General features: G+C 40.3%; 2 protein-coding genes across 2 annotated transcripts in view; one reads left to right on the top strand and one right to left on the bottom strand.

Annotated features, from left to right (window-relative positions):
- Window positions 1-7,243, top strand: part of NR2E1 (nuclear receptor subfamily 2 group E member 1) — a 13,462-nt gene extending 6,219 nt beyond the window's left edge. Inside the window, exons 8-11 of the mRNA XM_010707538.3 lie at window positions 3,689-3,785; window positions 4,171-4,320; window positions 4,575-4,680; window positions 6,911-7,243. Of these exons, the coding sequence (XP_010705840.1) occupies window positions 3,689-3,785; window positions 4,171-4,320; window positions 4,575-4,680; window positions 6,911-7,073 (516 nt within the window). The 3' untranslated portion in view covers window positions 7,074-7,243. The remainder of the gene's footprint in view (window positions 1-3,688; window positions 3,786-4,170; window positions 4,321-4,574; window positions 4,681-6,910) is intronic.
- Window positions 7,244-8,763: 1,520 nt separating this feature from the next.
- SNX3 (sorting nexin 3) lies at window positions 8,764-17,209 on the bottom strand. The gene is made up of 4 exons (XM_010707537.3): window positions 17,186-17,209; window positions 16,624-16,719; window positions 16,125-16,249; window positions 8,764-12,588 (listed from the first exon to the last, which is right to left on the bottom strand). The coding sequence occupies exons 1-4, from the start codon at window positions 17,207-17,209 to the stop codon at window positions 12,483-12,485; spliced, it is 351 nt and encodes a 116-aa protein (XP_010705839.1). The 3' UTR covers window positions 8,764-12,482.
- Window positions 17,210-19,245: the final 2,036 nt, after the last annotated feature.

Below are 19,245 nucleotides of genomic sequence, written 5' to 3'. Positions count from 1 at the left end.
AGGCAGTAATGTAGAAATTGCCTATGGCTTGATTTTTTTCTTCTAAAAAATGGGAATAGCATCTTATTTTTCTATTTCAGAATAAGGTGTACTTAGTTAAACTTACAGACCAGGAGGATATAAGTGATTTCTGAAGATCATTCCTTCCTCTCCTCTCCTCTCCTCTCCTCTCCTCTCCTCTCCTCTTGTTTACACAGACAACATTTTTTCTTGTTCCCATTGTTTTCTGTGAACTTACATTACAATTAGTCCAATATAGTGGCATGAGAATTTGGCCAGCCCCCAATATTTTTTCACCATTAATTAAAATCTTCCCTAATCTGTCTTGTTTTCCTCTACGACAATTTGTCTTTGCTTCAAGTAAATCACATGTGAACCATAGAAGATGAAGCAATTTCTTAATGATTCTTGATGAGGATGCTGTGTGCTTTGTATAACGCATTAATTCTAAAAAAGTAATCAGAATTATAAAAAGGAAGGGGAGAAATCTACGCAAAATTCCAATCATAAAAGATGTTTAATACTTTGATATGATTGAGCTAATTTCACAATCTTGTTGCTAGAAATGCCATGCCTCAGATGTTGCATGTACCAGACATCAGAGGAACTAGCTTCTCTCCATGGATTCATGTTGCAAGAGTTGCAGTACACATGCAAGTGTAGATTTTGAACTGAGCTTCTTAGGGAACACAGTGTTTTATGCTGAAGGGTATAGCATCACAGTGTGTCATAAAGCTAAGGTCTATTGAAAAGTCTTTTTTATAGCACCAGATCTTAAAACCTCTGTCTTCATAGCAGACCAACAAGCAGCTGTGATGCTGTCAGCGACTGAGTGTGTGAGAGGAGGGATGGGCAGGGCCCAGGAGGCTGCACAGGCCTTAAGTAACCGCCCTCAGGAAGGCAGTGGTCTCACTGCAATATGCTGGTTTCTACTGTTGTCTTCTGCTGCTGTTATTCCTGTGCAGCATTGGATCTCAAGGAGCAGGCCCCACTATCAAGGAGATGCAGCAAGCATGCTGCATCAGTACAGCTGCAGGGTGCAGGAAGGTGCTGGGCCCATCTCCAGACCAGTGATGTCTGCAGCAACCAACAACGTTCATGGGAAGCTCCTTAGGTGAAGGCTTCATTTGACATAATACTGATGCATTTCCCAGCAGGCCATCTCTGTGTGTGAGGGAGAAGGGAAGTCTCCATTGCTGTGACCAGGCACGCCTCAACCAGCAAGGCCTGCTTTTCTGCCATCTGCCATCATTAACAACCCACTGTCTGCTTTACCTTCAAGGCTAAAATGAGTGAACTACATATAAAAATCCCAGCCATTCTAGATCATTATTCCCACTTGCTGTACCTCATTGCAAAATGTCTTCCTCAAAACTTCAAGCTGCTTGGGCCTTTTGTCACATGGGTCCCCTGTCATGTTCAGGAAAGCTGGAGAAGAAATAACCCTGATTTTAATCACCTTATTTCACAAATAATCAGACCATTGATTTTTATAGTAGTGCTGTTGCAGTATTTAATTGACAATGGCCCATCTGTAAATGTCCGAATTTCTCTTTTTGTATCCCTGACATCTGCTTGAGTAGAATCAGAAACCTTTTCCTGGATTTGCTCTTGCTTTTTGCTTTTCTGGAAAGGGAACTACACTGTGACTCTGGGACTCTGGAACCGCCTGATCCTGAAAGGAAGAAAACAAGGAGAAGCCAAATTTGCTGTCCAGACACAGGCCTGTGATGGCCGTGCCACTCCTCTGACTGAAGCAGAGGCTGCCCCTTCCCACTTCTTCAGAGCCCGTCACACTGTTGTTGTGGAGCCACACAATCAAAACGCCGTGCTCTGAGCCTGCTGGCCTGCACGCCTGCTCAGCTGCTCCAAGAGACAGATCGGCCCAATGCAATAGAAAGCAAGAAAAGGCAATGCTAGCAAGACGAGATGGATTAAGAAGCAAAAACCGGTCCTTTAGAAAGCCTGGCATTTTTTGTTTCTCTGAAGGGCTGAGTATGACTTCAGCATGAATTACTTTAATTGATGGTTTTACAGACTTATGCATAGGCATGAAGAAAGCCTCAGCTATTGGAATAGTCTCTTATTTCTAAAGTCCTCTGACTTTAAACGCTCAGTGGGAAAGAACATATGAAAATGATATCTTCCAGGAACCACCATTCACTACCATTGTATCTGCATGAACGAATGACAAAAAACGTATTACAAAAACAAATGAAAGGCTGGCAAATAATTTCCTATATCATACAGAAACCTGTATACCCATCAGGATTACCTGGAGGAGGGGCTGGGGCAGGCAGACTGCAGCATTTCCAAGGCTCAAGGGCAGGTTTTCTTGCTCTGGCTGGAGCTGAGATTGGTGCTGTGCCTAGACTCCCCCCACATAAAATGATCTGGGCAGCTTCTAGCATTGTGAATGAAATTATTTCAAACAAATTATATGTAACTAGAGGCAACATGCTTTTTAGACACAATTTCCTTAACCAAGTTATGTAGAAGTTCTACAAAGTACATAGCACACTGAAGTTTTAAAACTATAGCAACAAGCTTATGAGAGCTCTTCTCATTCTGTTCTGAGCAGGGTGGCTTAAAACTCTCAATGCTGCTAGGGCACTTAGATTAGGGATTCATTTTTAGTGCATGTTTTCTGTATCATCTATTACTTTCATATATCTAATTCCAAGAAAAACATTCATTTGGTATGAGGTATTTCTTTCTCAGAATTTTCTTGACTTCATATGCCTTCCTTTCTATCTCCCTGAGATGCAGCTGCTATTTTCAGGGACCACAGCAATATTATTGTGGTTTGCTGTTTTTTTGCCGTATATTCTGCACAATCTGTTTTCACTGAATGAAGCCATGAGGTGACTCCTTCTGAGGGGGGAGACTACAGTCTCACCCCTCCACATCTCTCCCAGCATACAGAGAGACAGGAAGTCCCCCAGCACGTCCCTTAGCCGGGTCAGGGAGCTAACAAATGTCAGTTGAACTGGGACCCTCCACACCCCTCCTAAGATTTGGTCAGGGCCAATAACCCTTAGATGCTCTCAGTACTGGCTTTGCCATACGCATTATCAGGAGTCAAATCTCCTCATATGCACCAGTGCCTCTCCACGGAAATAGATGGCATTGCCTCCAAACAGAGAAAAGCACATCATTCATAAAGCCAGACAATGTACAAAAATTGCAGGGAAGTAGCAATGCTGACAGCATAGCTGCTCGAATGCTGAGCTCAGAGCCCACTGCCCTGCTGATGCCTGTTAGGAAGAGCTGAAAATCCCCAGAGAACAAGAGGAAAGCATTCTTCCAATCTGTCCTAGGACAGTTCCATGTACCCACGGAGAGCAAGAGAAAGCCCACGCTGCCAGGAGTTGTGCTGAAAAACATAGGCAAGTGCTCAGGTCAAGTGCAAGCTCTCAGGGGCAGGACTTCTCACTCTCCTTTCTCTTCCCTTTTGGTCTACAACACAGTGCATAGTGAGCCAACTCCAAGTGATTTTCAACAACGCATAGCCTCATTTCCAGACACCTTCTCTAAAAGCTAAGAGAAGAGCTAACAAATTCGGTGGGGAAAATACCATGACAAGCATTTAAAGCAGTTTTTAAAATAACAGAAATTTACATATTTAAATTGTTTGTAAATCTATAAATTATACACTATGTTATATTGTACATCTATTGTATGACAGCTGATGCTTTTGGAAGATGCTTGGAGAGAACTGTTTGTTCTAGGAATAGCACAATGGGCCATTCCAGTTGATGCTAACACTCTACTGGCTGTATCTGGTAAGAATTGCACAATTTAATGACTTTGTTACAAAAATTACCATAAAAATACATTACTGAAAAAAGAACAACATGTAAAGAATAACAAATCCCTACTGAACAATAGAGCATACCTGTCATTTATAAATCTATATTTAAATGCAAATAATGTTGTTTTGTTGTATTCATGACTGCTTGCATTGTCATTTAAATGCAAATTACTGTGTTTGTTATCATCCAAGAGAAGATTTTATATTAACTTTCATACAATATAGTCAGTTTACATGGAACCAGATAGACAAGTGTGACAATAGAATGGATATCGATATGCAGGATTTTGTCAGAAATCAATATAAAATAAAGCAAATGCATTTAATATTATTTATTTCATCTGTTTCTGTTTCAGGCATGAACGGTGACAATACAGATTCTCAGAAGCTGAATAAAATTATTTCAGAAATACAGGCTTTACAGGAGGTTGTGGCTAGATTTAGACAACTCCGGCTAGATGCTACTGAATTTGCCTGTCTCAAATGCATCGTCACTTTCAAAGCTGGTAAGCAGAAGTCACCTCACACCTATCTGGCCCGATAGCTTCGAAGCTGCCACGTAAAAGTGAAAATGACGTTCTAAAGCACACGTAGCACCGCACCACTCAATTGCTCCCTGGTATGGAATTGCAATAGTCAGTGCTGTGCTTTGAAAGGCTGACAGCAGAGCACTGGGGAACTAGTGAGACTGCTTAATGTACGCGGGTAGTGCCGGCTGGTCTGTCTTGACCCCACTGAGCTGTAACCATCTGCTTTTCAGTGCCGACACACAGCGGGTCCGAGCTGAGGAGCTTCCGGAACGCCGCTGCCATTGCCGCCCTCCAGGACGAGGCCCAGCTCACCCTGAACAGCTACATCCATACCAGGTCAGCTCCGTCGAATCCCTCCCGCAGCTGCAGGGCTGACATCCCGCTCCCGCTGTGGCAGAGAGGACATAATCACCCAGGTTTTTACATCACCCGGCCTCCTGGAATGAGGCATTTCCCAAGGAAATGAGGAGAATGGTGTTTATTCAGACAAATGGAAAATGGGAGAAGGAGAGATTTTCCTCTGAGAAGTGATACTGCTGTGGGGCGTTTTGCATTCTCAAAGGCTAGATTTCCTCCACCTTCTATTCTGTTAAGTATTGCTAACAGTGATGCTTAACATCATTAACATCAGGCAGAGTAAGTGCCTTTCACCCATGATCCCCAGTACACTTCCCCATGTCATTTCTCCCACTTTGCACAGAGAAATTAAGAAACAAAGAAGCTTAGTGACTCTTCCCAGATAAACTGAAAAAAATAAATTTGTGAAACTCATCTTGGTATCAGAGCAGAGTGATGAGAATCAGTTTCAGAAGAAAAAAATTACCTGTCTCACCTCGTATAGGTTTCCTAGGGCACAGCAATCTTAAAACCTGCTATACAAGCTGTAGCTGGCATCCCACAAATTGTACAGAGCTAAACCCAGGAATGGGTTACATATGCAATACAAAATGCAAATCCCCACTCTGTAACACGCTACTGAAGGGATGAGCAGCCTCCTGCCATGGAACTGTTCATAGAGGAAGGGCAGGGAGAAGCCAAAAGAGTACACCCTCTGCATCAGCTTTCCTGGCTGGATCAGGATGCCCGGGGAGAGCTGCAGCAGGTCCTGTGAAGACCCTATCATAGCCCATGCAGTGGAGATCCATGAGAACACCACAGTGGAGATGAAGTGGTGGAAGAGGCTCTTTTATGCTGTTTTTGTTTCTGAAACTTTTATCTGCTCTAACAGCAGGTCTGCCTAGCAGAAGTCAACTCCATGTTAGAGAGTAGTTGGCAGCAGTCTTTGAAGCACTTCTGTTTAGCCCAAAGGCAATGTCCTGCCCTGCAGATGGGAGCAAAAACACAAATTTTGTCCAGTTCTGGCTAGTTCAGAGCAAAAAGAATCATCACTGCACAGCAACCTGTTCCTGTTCTCACAGGAGGCCTTTCCCATGGAAAGTGCTCCTTGGAGAGTCTTGCTGGAGGGACTTGTTGGAGAGAAAAGCCAGGGAAACATATTGTCACCTTGCCATGTTTTCCATTCCAGGCATGGTGACATCTGCATTCCATTTTTGCACTGTAGGAAATCCTAAGCTAAAGAGAATCTTTTATAAAAGATTACTTTTCTCAAAGAAACAAATGCAGCAAATAATGCAGTGAAAGGCTGCCTATATTCTGAGTAATGCCTACTTGCTCAACAACCTCATCTTCCTATATCAGGAAACCAAAGCTTCTGCAGCTTTTCTAGAAAAGGAGAAATCCTGGCTCTGCTATCAGAACTGTCACACTGACACCAATGGCTTTCATCTCCTGCTTCACCCTCAGTCTTGAGTGTACCTTCCAGTCAGTGTTAGAGTACTGCCGCCCTCTGATTGCAGCGGGGGCAGCTGCACTCAGTAGGGTGCAAAGGAGGGTGGTCTGGAGAAATGTTTCTTCGTGGATCTATTTCTGCTTATAGGGAAACCACTGCTACGCAGAGACTTGAGAATCACACTGGTGTGAAGTCAGTGTAAGCACAAGTAGAATACATATCCTGCGTTATATTAGCTTCAAAAGCTGTGAGAAAGAATGGAAAATATCCTATTATGCAAATACATTACCTGGGGACAAAACACAGGTTCTTTAATAAAAAAAAATTACTTTCAAAATGTCAATTGTTATTAAATGTGTAAGGCAATCAGGAAGCAAAATGATTACCATGACAATTCAGCTAAGTTTAAATTGCACTTTAAATGACTGGGTATTTATTATAGGTCAAGCTTGTCCCTGAACTGCATCAAGAACATAGTTGTTGTTGGAGGGACAAGTCAGAGCAGATCCTATATTTATATTGTTGCTACTCTGAGGGAATAAACAAGGGAGCTAATCAAAACTCAGGGACTTTGCTCTATATTCTGCTAACCTCCATTAAGAGAGTGTTCTTTGGGGTCAACCTTCTTGCTCACGTGAGTACAAGCCAGGGGTTCAGCACAGGTAGCACCCATCTGTACGATTCACTGAATATTGATCTTCTCTATAACATAAAAGATTTTCTTTGGAGAAATATCGAAAAACTTCACTAACATTTTTTTTCCTCTCTCCTTTCCAGGTACCCTACACAACCCTGTCGTTTCGGAAAACTTTTATTGCTTTTACCAGCTTTACGTTCTATTAGTCCATCTACAATAGAAGAAGTGTTTTTCAAAAAGACCATTGGGAATGTACCAATCACAAGACTGCTTTCAGATATGTACAAATCCAGTGACATATAAATTTCCTTAAAACAAACGATCAGGATGGACAGTTTGAGAAGAACTTTTATCTATGGAGAATAAGCCTCAACTAACAAAATCTACAGGAAGCATAAGCCTGGGAATGTTTAGCCTTTAAACCCATTGACAAAAAAATACCCCAGTAGATATGATTCTGCTGCTCTGAACAGAGCGATTTAGATCATGGAGAGAATGCTTTGTTCTACAGAAAAAGTGAAAGTGGTTGGAATTTGGCTGCTTTTCCTGTTACTACAGGATGGAGGCAATTCAGATGCCAGTCATAGTTAACAAAGACTGTGCTATTCTCTCATTTAACTGGCAGATCTGAGACGAAATGTGAAAGAAGGTACTTTAGTTTTGTTCAGTATTTGGAACTGGGTGACCAAACTTGGCTTCTGTTGTAACGTGAGATGTGGTGGCCTTCAGAACTGTTCTAAAAGTAGCCTATGTTGGTAAAATGTTTTAATACAATAGGCAACATTTAAGACCAGGTTACCAAAACATTGCTTCTGCAGTAATACATCATGAAGTGGCCTTCAGAACTGATTAAAAAGTAGCATATGACAGCAGTTCCATTCTTCCTGCAAAATAAAACTGGTGATCTGTGATGCAGATGTCACCAGAATTAACATCTCATGACAGAAGAGCTTTATACAACTCCCCAACCCTTCTCTCCTTCTTACACCCACATACCCATCCACACAGCCTCTGGCAAAGAGTATAAGTCAAGGAAGGAAGACAAAAACAGCAAAACCAAATCCAATGGAGATGATTGCTTCAGTGACCTGCTGGCTGTCCCGTTGGCACACTGCTGAAACCAAAGGCAACGGCGGCCAAACTCTTTGTCAGTGAGATGCGCAGAGAAGTGAAAATGACTGTAAAGACACCAACGGAAATAATTTTATTTCAAGGAAATAAAGTTGGTTGACTGAAACGATGCTAACAACTTTCATGTCTCCAATGCCTTTTTAGAAAATTCCAGGTTCTAATTTTGAAGCCTTGTTCACCTATACCCTCTTACACACAAAAATGTTATAAGCTGCTTATTTGATGTATGAAACACGTAGAAAAAAATTAAAGATAGCTGCTGTACTTTTCAAAATTTGATTTGTTATTAGAAACTAGCACTGAGAAAAATCAGCACTTGGACTATCATAGAATGAGTAAAACTTTTCCTGTACAAAGTGGATTAACTGATTTGTGAAGTTAAAAAGTTGTACTCATTGTATTTACAAAGAATAAAAATATATTGAATTTACTTTTCACTGTCCTTTTAACACTTCTCCTTTTGTTTCTGGATTAGCATCTTCCACTGTAACCTACTTAACAGGGAACAGAAATAATGCCTACTAAAATGTATTGTCTTAGGTACTGTGGGGGGTCTCCATCATCAGAGGTTTTAAAGAACAGGCAAGACAAACATTAAGGGAATAACTCAGCTACAGCTGATGCTACCTTCAGGCAAAGGGACTTTGAAGTCTTGCACAGAGCCGTCTTCTGTAATCCATATATATACTTACTGCAAGGTTTCTAACATTTGCTTCTCAAGGATCTGACATAGAGCTTTTTCTGGGACATACTTCTAAACAGATTAGATGTCTAACTTGTGTAAGTTTTCCATTTTGTGTTATTTCAGTTTTTAGTATTTGTGAGTTGTGCAGCTCACGATTGATGAGTACAAAAACACTGCTTCAACTAAAAAGATTCGGGAGTTTTATTAATGTGTCCAGTTGTGTTATCAAAGAAAAGGGTAAGAAACTCCAGTGCACAGGATGAAGCTGGCAATAGAAGGAAAATAAAACACACTGTTTATAAGGCAGTGAGTAACCGAAGACTGCACACATGAAAACAGCAACTGGAAACGTACAGAGTATATCAACAGCTCATTCTTTGTTGGTGTCAAGAAACACGGACCATGACTGAAATCCCAACTCCATGGATTCCAAATACAGAAGTCAAAGTTTTTCCACCCCATCTCTCTTAAGTCTGAGAAACTTAAGAGTCTCACATTCCATTCTTACCAAGACAGCAGGACCATTACATGTACAAGACTAGTTTTCCAATGAGTCAGGTTAGACAAAGTGTGGACTACGAGACTTTGGAACACCTTCTGTATGGAGTATTTGAGAATGCATTTACCATATGATGGGGTGAATTTATCTCTTAAAAAAAAAAACAAACAAACCAGCAAACACTTAAGAGTTCTTTCTGCGCTTACAACAGTTTTTACTATTTCTTGCTCTAAAGAAAGCTGAAGATGGCAACAATGAGTTATTTCCCACCCTTGTGACAATTCAGTTTATGAGTTAAAAAGGTTGAGGGCACTGCTGTTCAGAACCAATGACAAAATACCCATTTCAACAAGTCTCATGCTGTGCAGCAATAAACATGAACTGCACCTAAGATCTGAGATAGCTGCCGTATGCTATCCAGTCCCAGTCCCTAGATGACTAATCTCAGACAGTGTTCCTCCGCAGATTGTACAGCAGCAGAATCACGCTACACTAGAACTAGCTAGCTTCAAAGCACTGACACTCAGGAGAAATCCTAGAAGCCAGTGCAGATGCCCACCGTATCCAAGATACTGTCAATTTCAGAGGTTGTAGCAACTCCAAAGTCCTTGCTACACTTCAGAAATACAAGAAGAATCTACTGACATCAAGTATGCAGCTCTTCCCTCTTCAGCTTTGATTTTTTTGGCCTGCAGCAGATGATAAAGATCATAACATCATCTTTTAGGGATATGACAGAAGATCTACTTTGATTTCAGAAAGAAGCTTCTCACAGAAAAGAACATTTGAGAAAAGAAAAAAGGAGACCTGATTATGTATCTAAATAATAAAACTTCATATACATTTAACCTTTCATTCCCCATTTTCAAGAGTAACTCAGCCTTTAAGTGTAATTCAACAGTAGGAGGGAATTTTATAAAAGATTGCTTTGCATTAACTAGAACTACTTGAAAAGCTAGACTAAAAAGTTTGACACTCAAATAACTGATTTTTGCTCCCTTCATACATACCAAAGACTGCACTGATTCTATCCCACAGTCCTATCCATGGAATCAAGCATCAAAACTTACACAACCCACTTGCAACCCAGAGCGGTACCACTAGCAACTAGTATGTTTCCTTCCATTGCAAAATCCAAAAATAAAGATTGCACTTGGTTGCGAGCAACCAGATAATCTTTGTTGATATAGTCAGAAATGAATTCTTGTTTTATTGCAGCCACAAAATAGAATGCTTAAAGACAAGTGTTCACTGATACTACACATAACCCAGTCAGCCCACCAATGTTTCATCAGCTCAAGCTTTCACATCCAGAATTCTATACAAATGACAGAGCAGAAGTTTAAAATGAGATTAACAGTCTTATTTAAAGAAAATTAGTAACTTTGTGTGTTTGTAGCATGTTCTCTACATAGTGATAGAAGAGAGTATATTTTTATATAAGAAGGAAAAAGCATCAAAACCAACTCTAAGCCAACATGCACTCAAATTGTTTAGAACATGCACCGTTAAGAACACAAAACACTGGATCAGATTGCTACTAGTGTTCTTGAATTGGTTTTCAAGAGTATCTGGATAGGTAACTTCCACATCACATTTCAGAGTACTAAGAAGGCTTTTCTAGCCATAAAAGCATTTAGGGAGAAAGATTATTTCAGCTTTGTTACTTGCAAACTCAAGTTCATAGTCTGCATTTCACCATTGGTCATACAAGCACAATGTTACAGCCTTTCCTTCTCTAAACATTCAGGGAAGCAAGCACATTGCATAGCATGCTTGTATGACTTGCATGTCATGCAGCTGCAGATCAGAACCACCTTAATCTTCAGCTAAAGGACCTCAAAGCCCTATCATGGATTATGTCAACATTTCTTTCTCTGCAGAATGGTATAATTTCCATGTAATAGCTGAATCTAGATTGAGGCTTCCCATACCAAGTGAAGATGTATCCTTCTTCCAAGTTTAATGAAGCCACGTATCTGATGACTATCATGAACAGAGCTGCAGCTTTAGGCCCACCACAGTGGAACAACCTTCAGTACTTTCCACATTTCATAATGTGACAAAAAGGAAAACATCACACCCATTTATAAGAGAGAGAAGATCCAGGGAACTACAGGCCAGTAAGCATCACCTTTGTGCCTGGGACGATCATGGAACAGATCCTCCTGGAAGACATGCTAAGGCACACATAGGACAAACAGGTTATCTGAGACAGCCAGCACAGCTTCAGCAAGGGAAGGTAATTCCTGACTAGCCTAGTAGCCTTCTATATGTGATGGCATCAGTGGACAAAGGGAAGGCAACTGATGTCATCAACCTGGTCTTTGGCAAAGCCTTTGATGTGGTTCCTCACTAACATCCTCATCTCTAAAATTGAGAGAGACAGATTTTAAGGGTGGACTATTGGATGGATAAGGAATTGGTTGAAAGTCATAGACAGAGGATTACGGTCAACAGCTCTATGGCCAGGTGAAGGCTGGTGACGAGCAAGTTCCTCCAATGGTCTGTCCTGGGACCAATACTCTTTAACACTTTATCAATGACAGTTTTTCACTGAGAGGGTGGTGATGTGCTAGAACAGGTTGCCCAGACAGGTTGTGGATGCCCCATCTCTGATGACCCTTGAAGTCCCTTCCAACCCAAGCCATTCTATGATACAACTGGATTGGTGAATGCCCATATCCAAGGGGATTATAGGGTTAGCTGCTAGGGGCAAAGCACTACCTTGCAGAAGATTACAGCAAGGCTGAAACATTAGTTCACTTAGAATAGCAAAGTCTTCCTTCTCAGAAATGATGAGATAGTCCACACTCGAGGTCAAGAGTGACAAACATCTGAAGTGCATTTTCACTTTTATTTCAAAACTTTTAGACAAGTTATTTTAGTATATAAATTTGATTTTTTCCTCTTACAGAATATAAAGATAATTCCCTCATTACTTCAGTATAAAGAGTTTTACAAGCTTGAAGACAATTGCATAAGTGTATCTCACACAGGGTTATCAGAAAGAAAGCAGTCTCTTAAAGAAGTTCAGACAAATGACTACCTCAGAAAGCATAGCAGTTTAGTCAAATACAAGTGAACATGTGACACTACAACTGTGCAAGTTCAAGTAAGGCCAAGTCAGTAAACATTGTTAAGTCATTGCAAATGAGTGGAAAGGTTTGTGAGACATTGCAAGAGGTGAATGGTCTCATATAGTACTCTTGAATCAGAGGGATTAAGCTAAAAGACAAGTGAGTTTTTTAATGCTATAAAGTATATGCAAAGACCAAGCAGTGTACTGATGTTAGTGGATACTTTGTGCCTGTTTATCCTCAGCATGCTAAGACAAACTACAACCTCTTAAAAATCAAGCATAAGAACCACTAATGTTTGGAAAGGATTTCAGAATTCAAGTATGTCTTATTTTGGATGGTGTGTAGTTTTTGTCTATTACTTCATCTTGTAAGAACATATGAAGACAGCGCTCATTCTGTGCCAGTGGGTGGCCTGCAACCCTGGAGAAGAAAAAAAAAAGTGTTAGTTCTCACAAACTGAGCCTACTTGCAGCTTGCCAGTAGCAAGGGTTTTTATACCAACAACCTATGGGCTTGCTCTTCAGCATAGATCCACTTCCAGCTACTGTTGGTGTCTACAACGATGTCTGGCAAGACTTGCCATTCTCCCCTACATTAAATTAGTCCACAGGAACTCTGAGTGACTCAGATCAGTAGGAAGCATATTATGTCATCCATTACCTGCAGCTGAGAGGCTACAATCAAAGCACCCATTCTAACATGAGAAAGTTAAACCAAGTTAAGCTGATTTTATTGGTCTTGATGCTTTTGGCACAGAATACCTCTCTAAAAACAGCTTAACACATCTGTTCTCAGCCTGATTTCATTTAGTTAGCCCAGACAGAGTAATAATTAGTCCACCAGGGGGTGTGAAGGTCTTCTGCAGGCCCTGACAACTTAAAGCAGAACATTACCATGGTCATATTTTCAGTATGCACAAGCAGCACTGGTGCTTAACCAAAGGGTACTAGATACGGCCACTCTGTTAACTGAAGGTGTCTTTAGATATGAAACATAGAGTGAGTTTGTCTGTTCTAGAAGAGAATAACATCTCTATCATAGGTTTTTGTTTCAGATATGAACTACACAAAGCCTACTTTTTTTTTTTTACTAGTAAAGAAGCTGAAACTGAATTATCTGTTAGAACATGTCTGCTCTAAATGGAAGATTATTCACAAAACTAAATGACAATGTCAGAGGCTCAGCATAGTACTTCTCCACGTGTATCTATTAGCGTTTATTTCCTCCACAGGACTGATTAATTTGTCATAATTGGCTACTGAGGCAAAGCAACAAGCAAAGCTCTCCTACCCAGCGCTGATAGATTGCATTGAGAATAGTCAAAGCCTATCAACCTTAACAAGTGCAAGTAAATAGGCAGCAGTCTAAGGTAAAACACAGCCTGGAATAGCTAGTTTAGGTTTCTTACTCATATCTGACTAAGTTGTTTGCCTTTAAGTTCAAAGAAAAATTCAGGAAAAGAGTACATTCTTTCACCCTCATCTAAAGGGTACAAATTGGTAGTTGAACAGCTAGACTAGATCTATTCTCACATCCAGCTCTTGCTTTCACACAAATACCTCATTTTGTACGTTTTCCCCCCCTCAGTATTCTTCACTAAGGTGACACACTTGCAAAGTTCTCATGCCTCCTTAAGTTAGGTTCAAGCAGAAACGGCTTCTGCAGCATAGCTACACCACCTGCATCTGGCACTGCAAGTAGTACTGATGGCTTTGCAAGCAAACTGGCCCACTTGGGCTAGCTCAAAAAGGCTCAGTGTTGTCTAAAACTTCTCAACAACAGTCACCTAAACATTCCTGAGTATCAAGAGCTGGCAGTGGTGCCTTCTGGTGACCTTCTCTGGATGCAGCAGTGCCAGTTATCTTAGGCATTGAATAAAGATGAGCTCTGAGAATGCAGTACTGTAACTACGTTACGTGAGATCCACTCTAGGCTAAGTTCACCAGCACAGAATACTTTGTAGAATCTTAAAAGCTGCTACTGATTTAAAACTTTAATTGGCATAGGCAACTCAAGCAAATACAACCATTAGAATAGACTGATGAGCTTGAATAGCTGAGTTCTGCCTGATGAGTCTTTTTCCAGATGTACTCAAGTCTGCCACTACATCAATAACTACACTAACAGCCTGCTTCTATCTTTCAAGGAAAAGAAAATTGACCAAGAAGTTTCATACTGCCACAAGATCAGTGCATCACTGGCTGTAAGACTCAAAGCGTTATCAGCAAATTGATCACTCCATTTCTATCAGCTATACTGAAATGCTCTTCTTTGTGATGTTCTTCAGCTATTTGAGTTAAGCTGTTTCACTATCAGCTGCTTTAGAATGTCAGCCACCTTCTTTCTGTGCATGTTGATAAACTCAGTGCTAGTATGTATTGTTCCTCCAAACTGGACAGTCCCAAGTCTGCTTGAATGAGAGTTATAACTCCACAGTTACAACTGTATCATACAGCCTTACAAAGCACATTTTATCTTAGCACAAGCACATCTGCCTTCATGTACCGTAAAAGCAAAACTGAATATGCAAAAATTCATCTCACTTGTCTTAAAACAGAGAAGTAACAGTTGGAAGCATTTTATTTGCTCAGAAATATTAGAAATACCTTCAAACTGAACTAGCAAGCAACTATATGAAGACTTGTGCAAGTTTAGTTTCTAGTAAGCTAGTCATTCACTCGTGATTCCCCAAGCCACAGGCCTGAACTGATCAATAAAAAAAACTGACTATAATCAGCTATATACGAGCAGATTAAGATCTTGTTCAACTGAAGGGTATCTCCCATTCCCATTAAACAACATTATTATTGAACAAGATTAAAATATTAGTGGAACTGACAAGCTCAAACTTTTTAATGATGAAAGAAGTCCAGAACCAGATGGTATGAACAATGTTGGCTTTAGAGATCTGACAAACTAGGTAATGACAGTATTTCATTTATCCAGCTATAGCACCTCTCTATGAAGGCTGAAGGAGCTGACATTGTTCAGCTTGGAGAAGAGAAAGCTCTGAAGAAATGTCACTGTGGCCTTCTAGCATTTAAACATAATTTATTAAAAAAAAAAATAACCTTTTACATATTGTAATAGTAATAGGGCAAAAGGTAATGGTTTTAAACTAAGAGAGAGGAGATTTAGGTTAGATGTTAGGTAGAAATTCTTAACTCAGAGATTGGGGAAGAGCTACAAGAGATTGCCCAGAGAAGCTGCAGGTGCCTTATCTCTGAAGGCATACAAAGCCAGGTTGGTTGAGGCCCTGGGCAGTCAATCTCATGGGATAGAAGCCTGCCCACAGCAAGGAGGCTGGAACAAGATGGTCTTTAAGGTCTCTTCCAACCCAAATCATTCTGTGATTTGGACCTACAGCGTGAAAGGTTAAAGTAGCTCCTAAAATCACTATATGTTGAGTAGTTAGGAGTGTCAGGTGGTAGAGCAAGAAACAGGTCTTTATTACTGATATATCTATTTACTCTTAGCAAGCCAGTGACAAAGTTCAAAGTGTCTGTTTCAAACTATTGGTATACATACCTCAAGCACTTTTTTTTAACATTTTCAGAAAGATTCTTATAATATTACAAAAAATATGCATAGTTATATGAGCTGATAACAACTCATATTTGCAATTAAAGTAAACCACTGTAAGTCTACTGTAAATTTCATTGTTCACCTAGTGCAGGATAGCTTCTCAAAGTAGAACTATTTTTGAATGCTATAATTTGAGTAGTAATTTGCATAAATTAGCTATAACACTAGCATTCACTTTAGCTGTTCAGGTAAGCATCAAGATATCCAAACCTAACACTGGATGAGCAATGTTAATGTGTCCTATTGTGAGATTATGGGAAAGTTTTAATTACTGAACCTAGTGTAGCTACCATAACAGATTAGCAGCTATAATTCCATTTTACACGGCTCAGTTCTGAGTTTGTCTCCACATATCTAGACCCAATACTTACTTGTTTATGAATTGCTCAAGAGCTTGCTTCCTTTCCTCTATAAAGGAATCATCAAATATACCATCATCTCCTCGGAAGGGGAGTTGACGAAGAAGAGCTTTTCCTGGTAAAGGCGGTACCACGACCTGAAACATTTAGAAATGTGTCCTAAATGCAGCCTGTAAGCAAATTTATACAACTCCTGTGTCACATCTTCCTTTTAGAGGACCCAACTCATCATTCAGATCTCTAGTGAAGGAAAACGGGACTAAAGAACAGTAATTGCCCACATACTGATAGACTGAATTTAAGTTGATTACTTCTAATTCAGTGCCATTAAACAGCCTAATAGCTGTGTTAGTCTTTCAGCAAACCTCAAATACACTTTTAGCTCTGAAAGTTTTCAACTGCAACATCAGCCTTATGATGTAGCTATATGCTTATAAGATACAGATAACATTTCATTATCAGTTCTCCCTGTATGTGCATGAAGACTTAGTTCATATTTAAGTTTACCCACCTTGCTTTCTCTTTCTAGTTCATTCCTTAGCCATTCAAAGTCACTGTATCTTCTTCTGACTGTAGATTCTTTCAATTTGAAGATAGGGAGATTTGTCTAGAAATGAAATACAGTCCCATTAGATGAGAATGAAGCTTTCATAAAGAGAAACAACAAAAATGATCTTAAAGGTTAGTGCTGCTTTAGCAACAACACAACAGTATTGAGAAACACTCCACACAGAATGCTGATAAAGCTCTTCGTACGCTACATAACTAAGCTATATCTCAAACTGCTCAATTGCAGGCCCTTCGTGTGTACAGCATCCTGTTAACTGGCATTTTGCCATATTGCCTACGAGTAGATTTGCTCATCACTTACCTGTGCAACCTTAGAAACACTGCATCTGCTAGTCTTACTTTCTCAAAAGCTAAATTCCCAGTGTCAATATATGCAAATTGGAGAGAGGTAGTCAGAATAAAAAAGCCTTTTTTATCCACTCAGGCTCTTCTTAATGTGCTCAAGGGAGCATTTCAGGTGCCAGCATACTGAATTAGCCAAGTTTCCTATGCTTTTCTGATACCTGAGGCAACAAGGTCTCCAACATCGTTAAAAGCAAAGCAGGCAAGTCCTACAATCTTAAATCCATTCAGAACAGATGAAGCTGAAGATCTGTCAGCAGATCTGTCTAGTTTGGATAGCTTTAAGGAAGCCAACAAAGAGGAGATGCAACACAACGTTCAATGTAGCAAAACACCTGATCTCAAAGTTAAACCAAACAGTGTTTCATGAGGCAGGACTCCTAGACAAGTCAGCTCTCAACTCTAATGTCCTTGAGAAACATCAAATGCAAGTCAGACTATAATGCTGCACACTGTATTAATTTGTATATATTAATCCTGGGATGCACATTTATCCCACTGTTATTTAAACTACACCTAAAGAGCAGACATGAAGAACACTCTTCTAATGATATTCCCAGAAAGGAAAGTTCCAATATCTTAACATTTACACTTCAAATAATGATGGCAAACTGTTGACAGTGTTACAAAAAAGTTCACGTAGGAGTTATGATCTGCTATAAGCAAGACCAAGAGTCCATAAATGCCATGCATAACCAGCAGTAAAGATTGCTGGCAGATTGCATATTCACCAGCTTTGCCCCAGACAGCTAGAAAGGAAGTTTTTGAGGAGTACTCAGATACTGAGATTTAACTATGATTATACAAAAGTTTTCTTCTGTTGGCAGAAGCACAGAAATTACTCTCAGCTAATAATTTAAAGTGGGATGGCTTAAGCATCCTACTCAGCTTCTGGTCCCAGTTTGAATGGATATCCCTGAACAATATCATTTGCGGGCTGTTACACTTAGCTATCAAGTGACATTTTTGGCTACTCATGATAGGTTTAACTGCCAAGCTATACTTTCTGGCACCAGGCAGGCCTATGACTGCAGGCCATTGTGCTATTGCCTGTCAATAACAAGCTTTTGGCTGTGGCAGTTCAAAAGTAATTGAGAAGTTAGTTAGGTACTTTCACATGATGCTATTTAATCCACAATTCACAGATGAAGTACAAAACAGTATTTTGTTATGAAATCTCATATTGCTGAATGTTTAAAAGTATTTAGGATCTCATTCCCAGGCAATTATTGTTCATTGTACTGCTGACTAATAATAGCCTTGAGTGCAATTTTATTATGTCAGAAGTCAGGCTTTATAAACACTCACCCAAATAAGAATACTCTACTCAAGAGTGAATGAATCTAGGTCTCCAAAGGTGCACGAAGGAGATTCCCAGAAGTGAAGCAGTGGATTATTTTTCTCCAATTTCAGCTACCGGCTTTTTTTTAACTAAGTTGAGCCTTACACGTTATAACATCAACTCTTTGTTAGTGTCTTGGACAGAAAGTCCTTTATAATATTTAACATCTAGGCTCTCATCTGCAGACAATATTCCATTCTCCTATCAAATTACTTACAAGAAGGATTACAACTGAATAATAGCAGATAAACAAGTTCCCAGGTCTTCAGGAACTCTTTTCATGCTTATAGGCATAAGGTCTAAAAAAGTTAATCTCAGAACAACATATCAGGCTCTAAGGTACAATGTGGGGATAGAAGGGCCAATTGCACTCATTTTATCTCCTGCATTCCCTTCTCAACTTTTAACACGCTAGTCAAGCTAGCAGGTTGGAGAAAGGAACAGCTATAGAGCTCACTTTCCCTCCAAGGTCACAGAATCACAGAATTGTAGGGGTTGGAAGGGACCTCTAGAGATCGAGACCAACCCCCCTGCCAAAGCAGGTTCCCTACACCAGGTTGCACAGGTAGGCGTCCAGGCGAGACTTGAATATCTCCAGAGAAGGAGACTCCACAACCTCCCTGGGCAGCCTGTTCCAGTGCTCCGTCACCCTCACCATGAAGAAGTTCTTACACACATTCGTGCGATACTTCCTGTGCTGCAGCTTATGTCCGTTTCCCCTCGTCCTGTCTCCATGTACCACTGAAAAGAGACTGGCCTCACCGCTATGGCCGCCACACCTCAGATATTTATAAACCTGGATCAGGTCCCCTCTCAGTCGTCTTTTCTCAAGGCTAAACAGACCCGGTTCACTCAGCCTTTCTTCATAGGGGAGATGCT

This window comes from Meleagris gallopavo, chromosome 2 (assembly GCF_000146605.3).
Source record: "Meleagris gallopavo isolate NT-WF06-2002-E0010 breed Aviagen turkey brand Nicholas breeding stock chromosome 2, Turkey_5.1, whole genome shotgun sequence".
NCBI classification, from domain to species: domain Eukaryota; kingdom Metazoa; phylum Chordata; class Aves; order Galliformes; family Phasianidae; genus Meleagris; species Meleagris gallopavo.
This window is presented reverse-complemented; position numbering and strand designations above follow the sequence as displayed.

Coding starts and splice junctions, on each gene's coding strand:
- SNX3 (XM_010707537.3), bottom strand. CDS start 17,209: ATGTTGGAGACCTTGTTGCCTCAG. Junction 16,250..16,623: donor AACTAGAAAGAGAAAGCAAG/GTGGGTAAACTT, acceptor TAAATGTTTCAG/GTCGTGGTACCGCCTTTACC. Junction 12,589..16,124: donor CTTGAGCAATTCATAAACAA/GTAAGTATTGGG, acceptor TTTCTTCTCCAG/GGTTGCAGGCCACCCACTGG.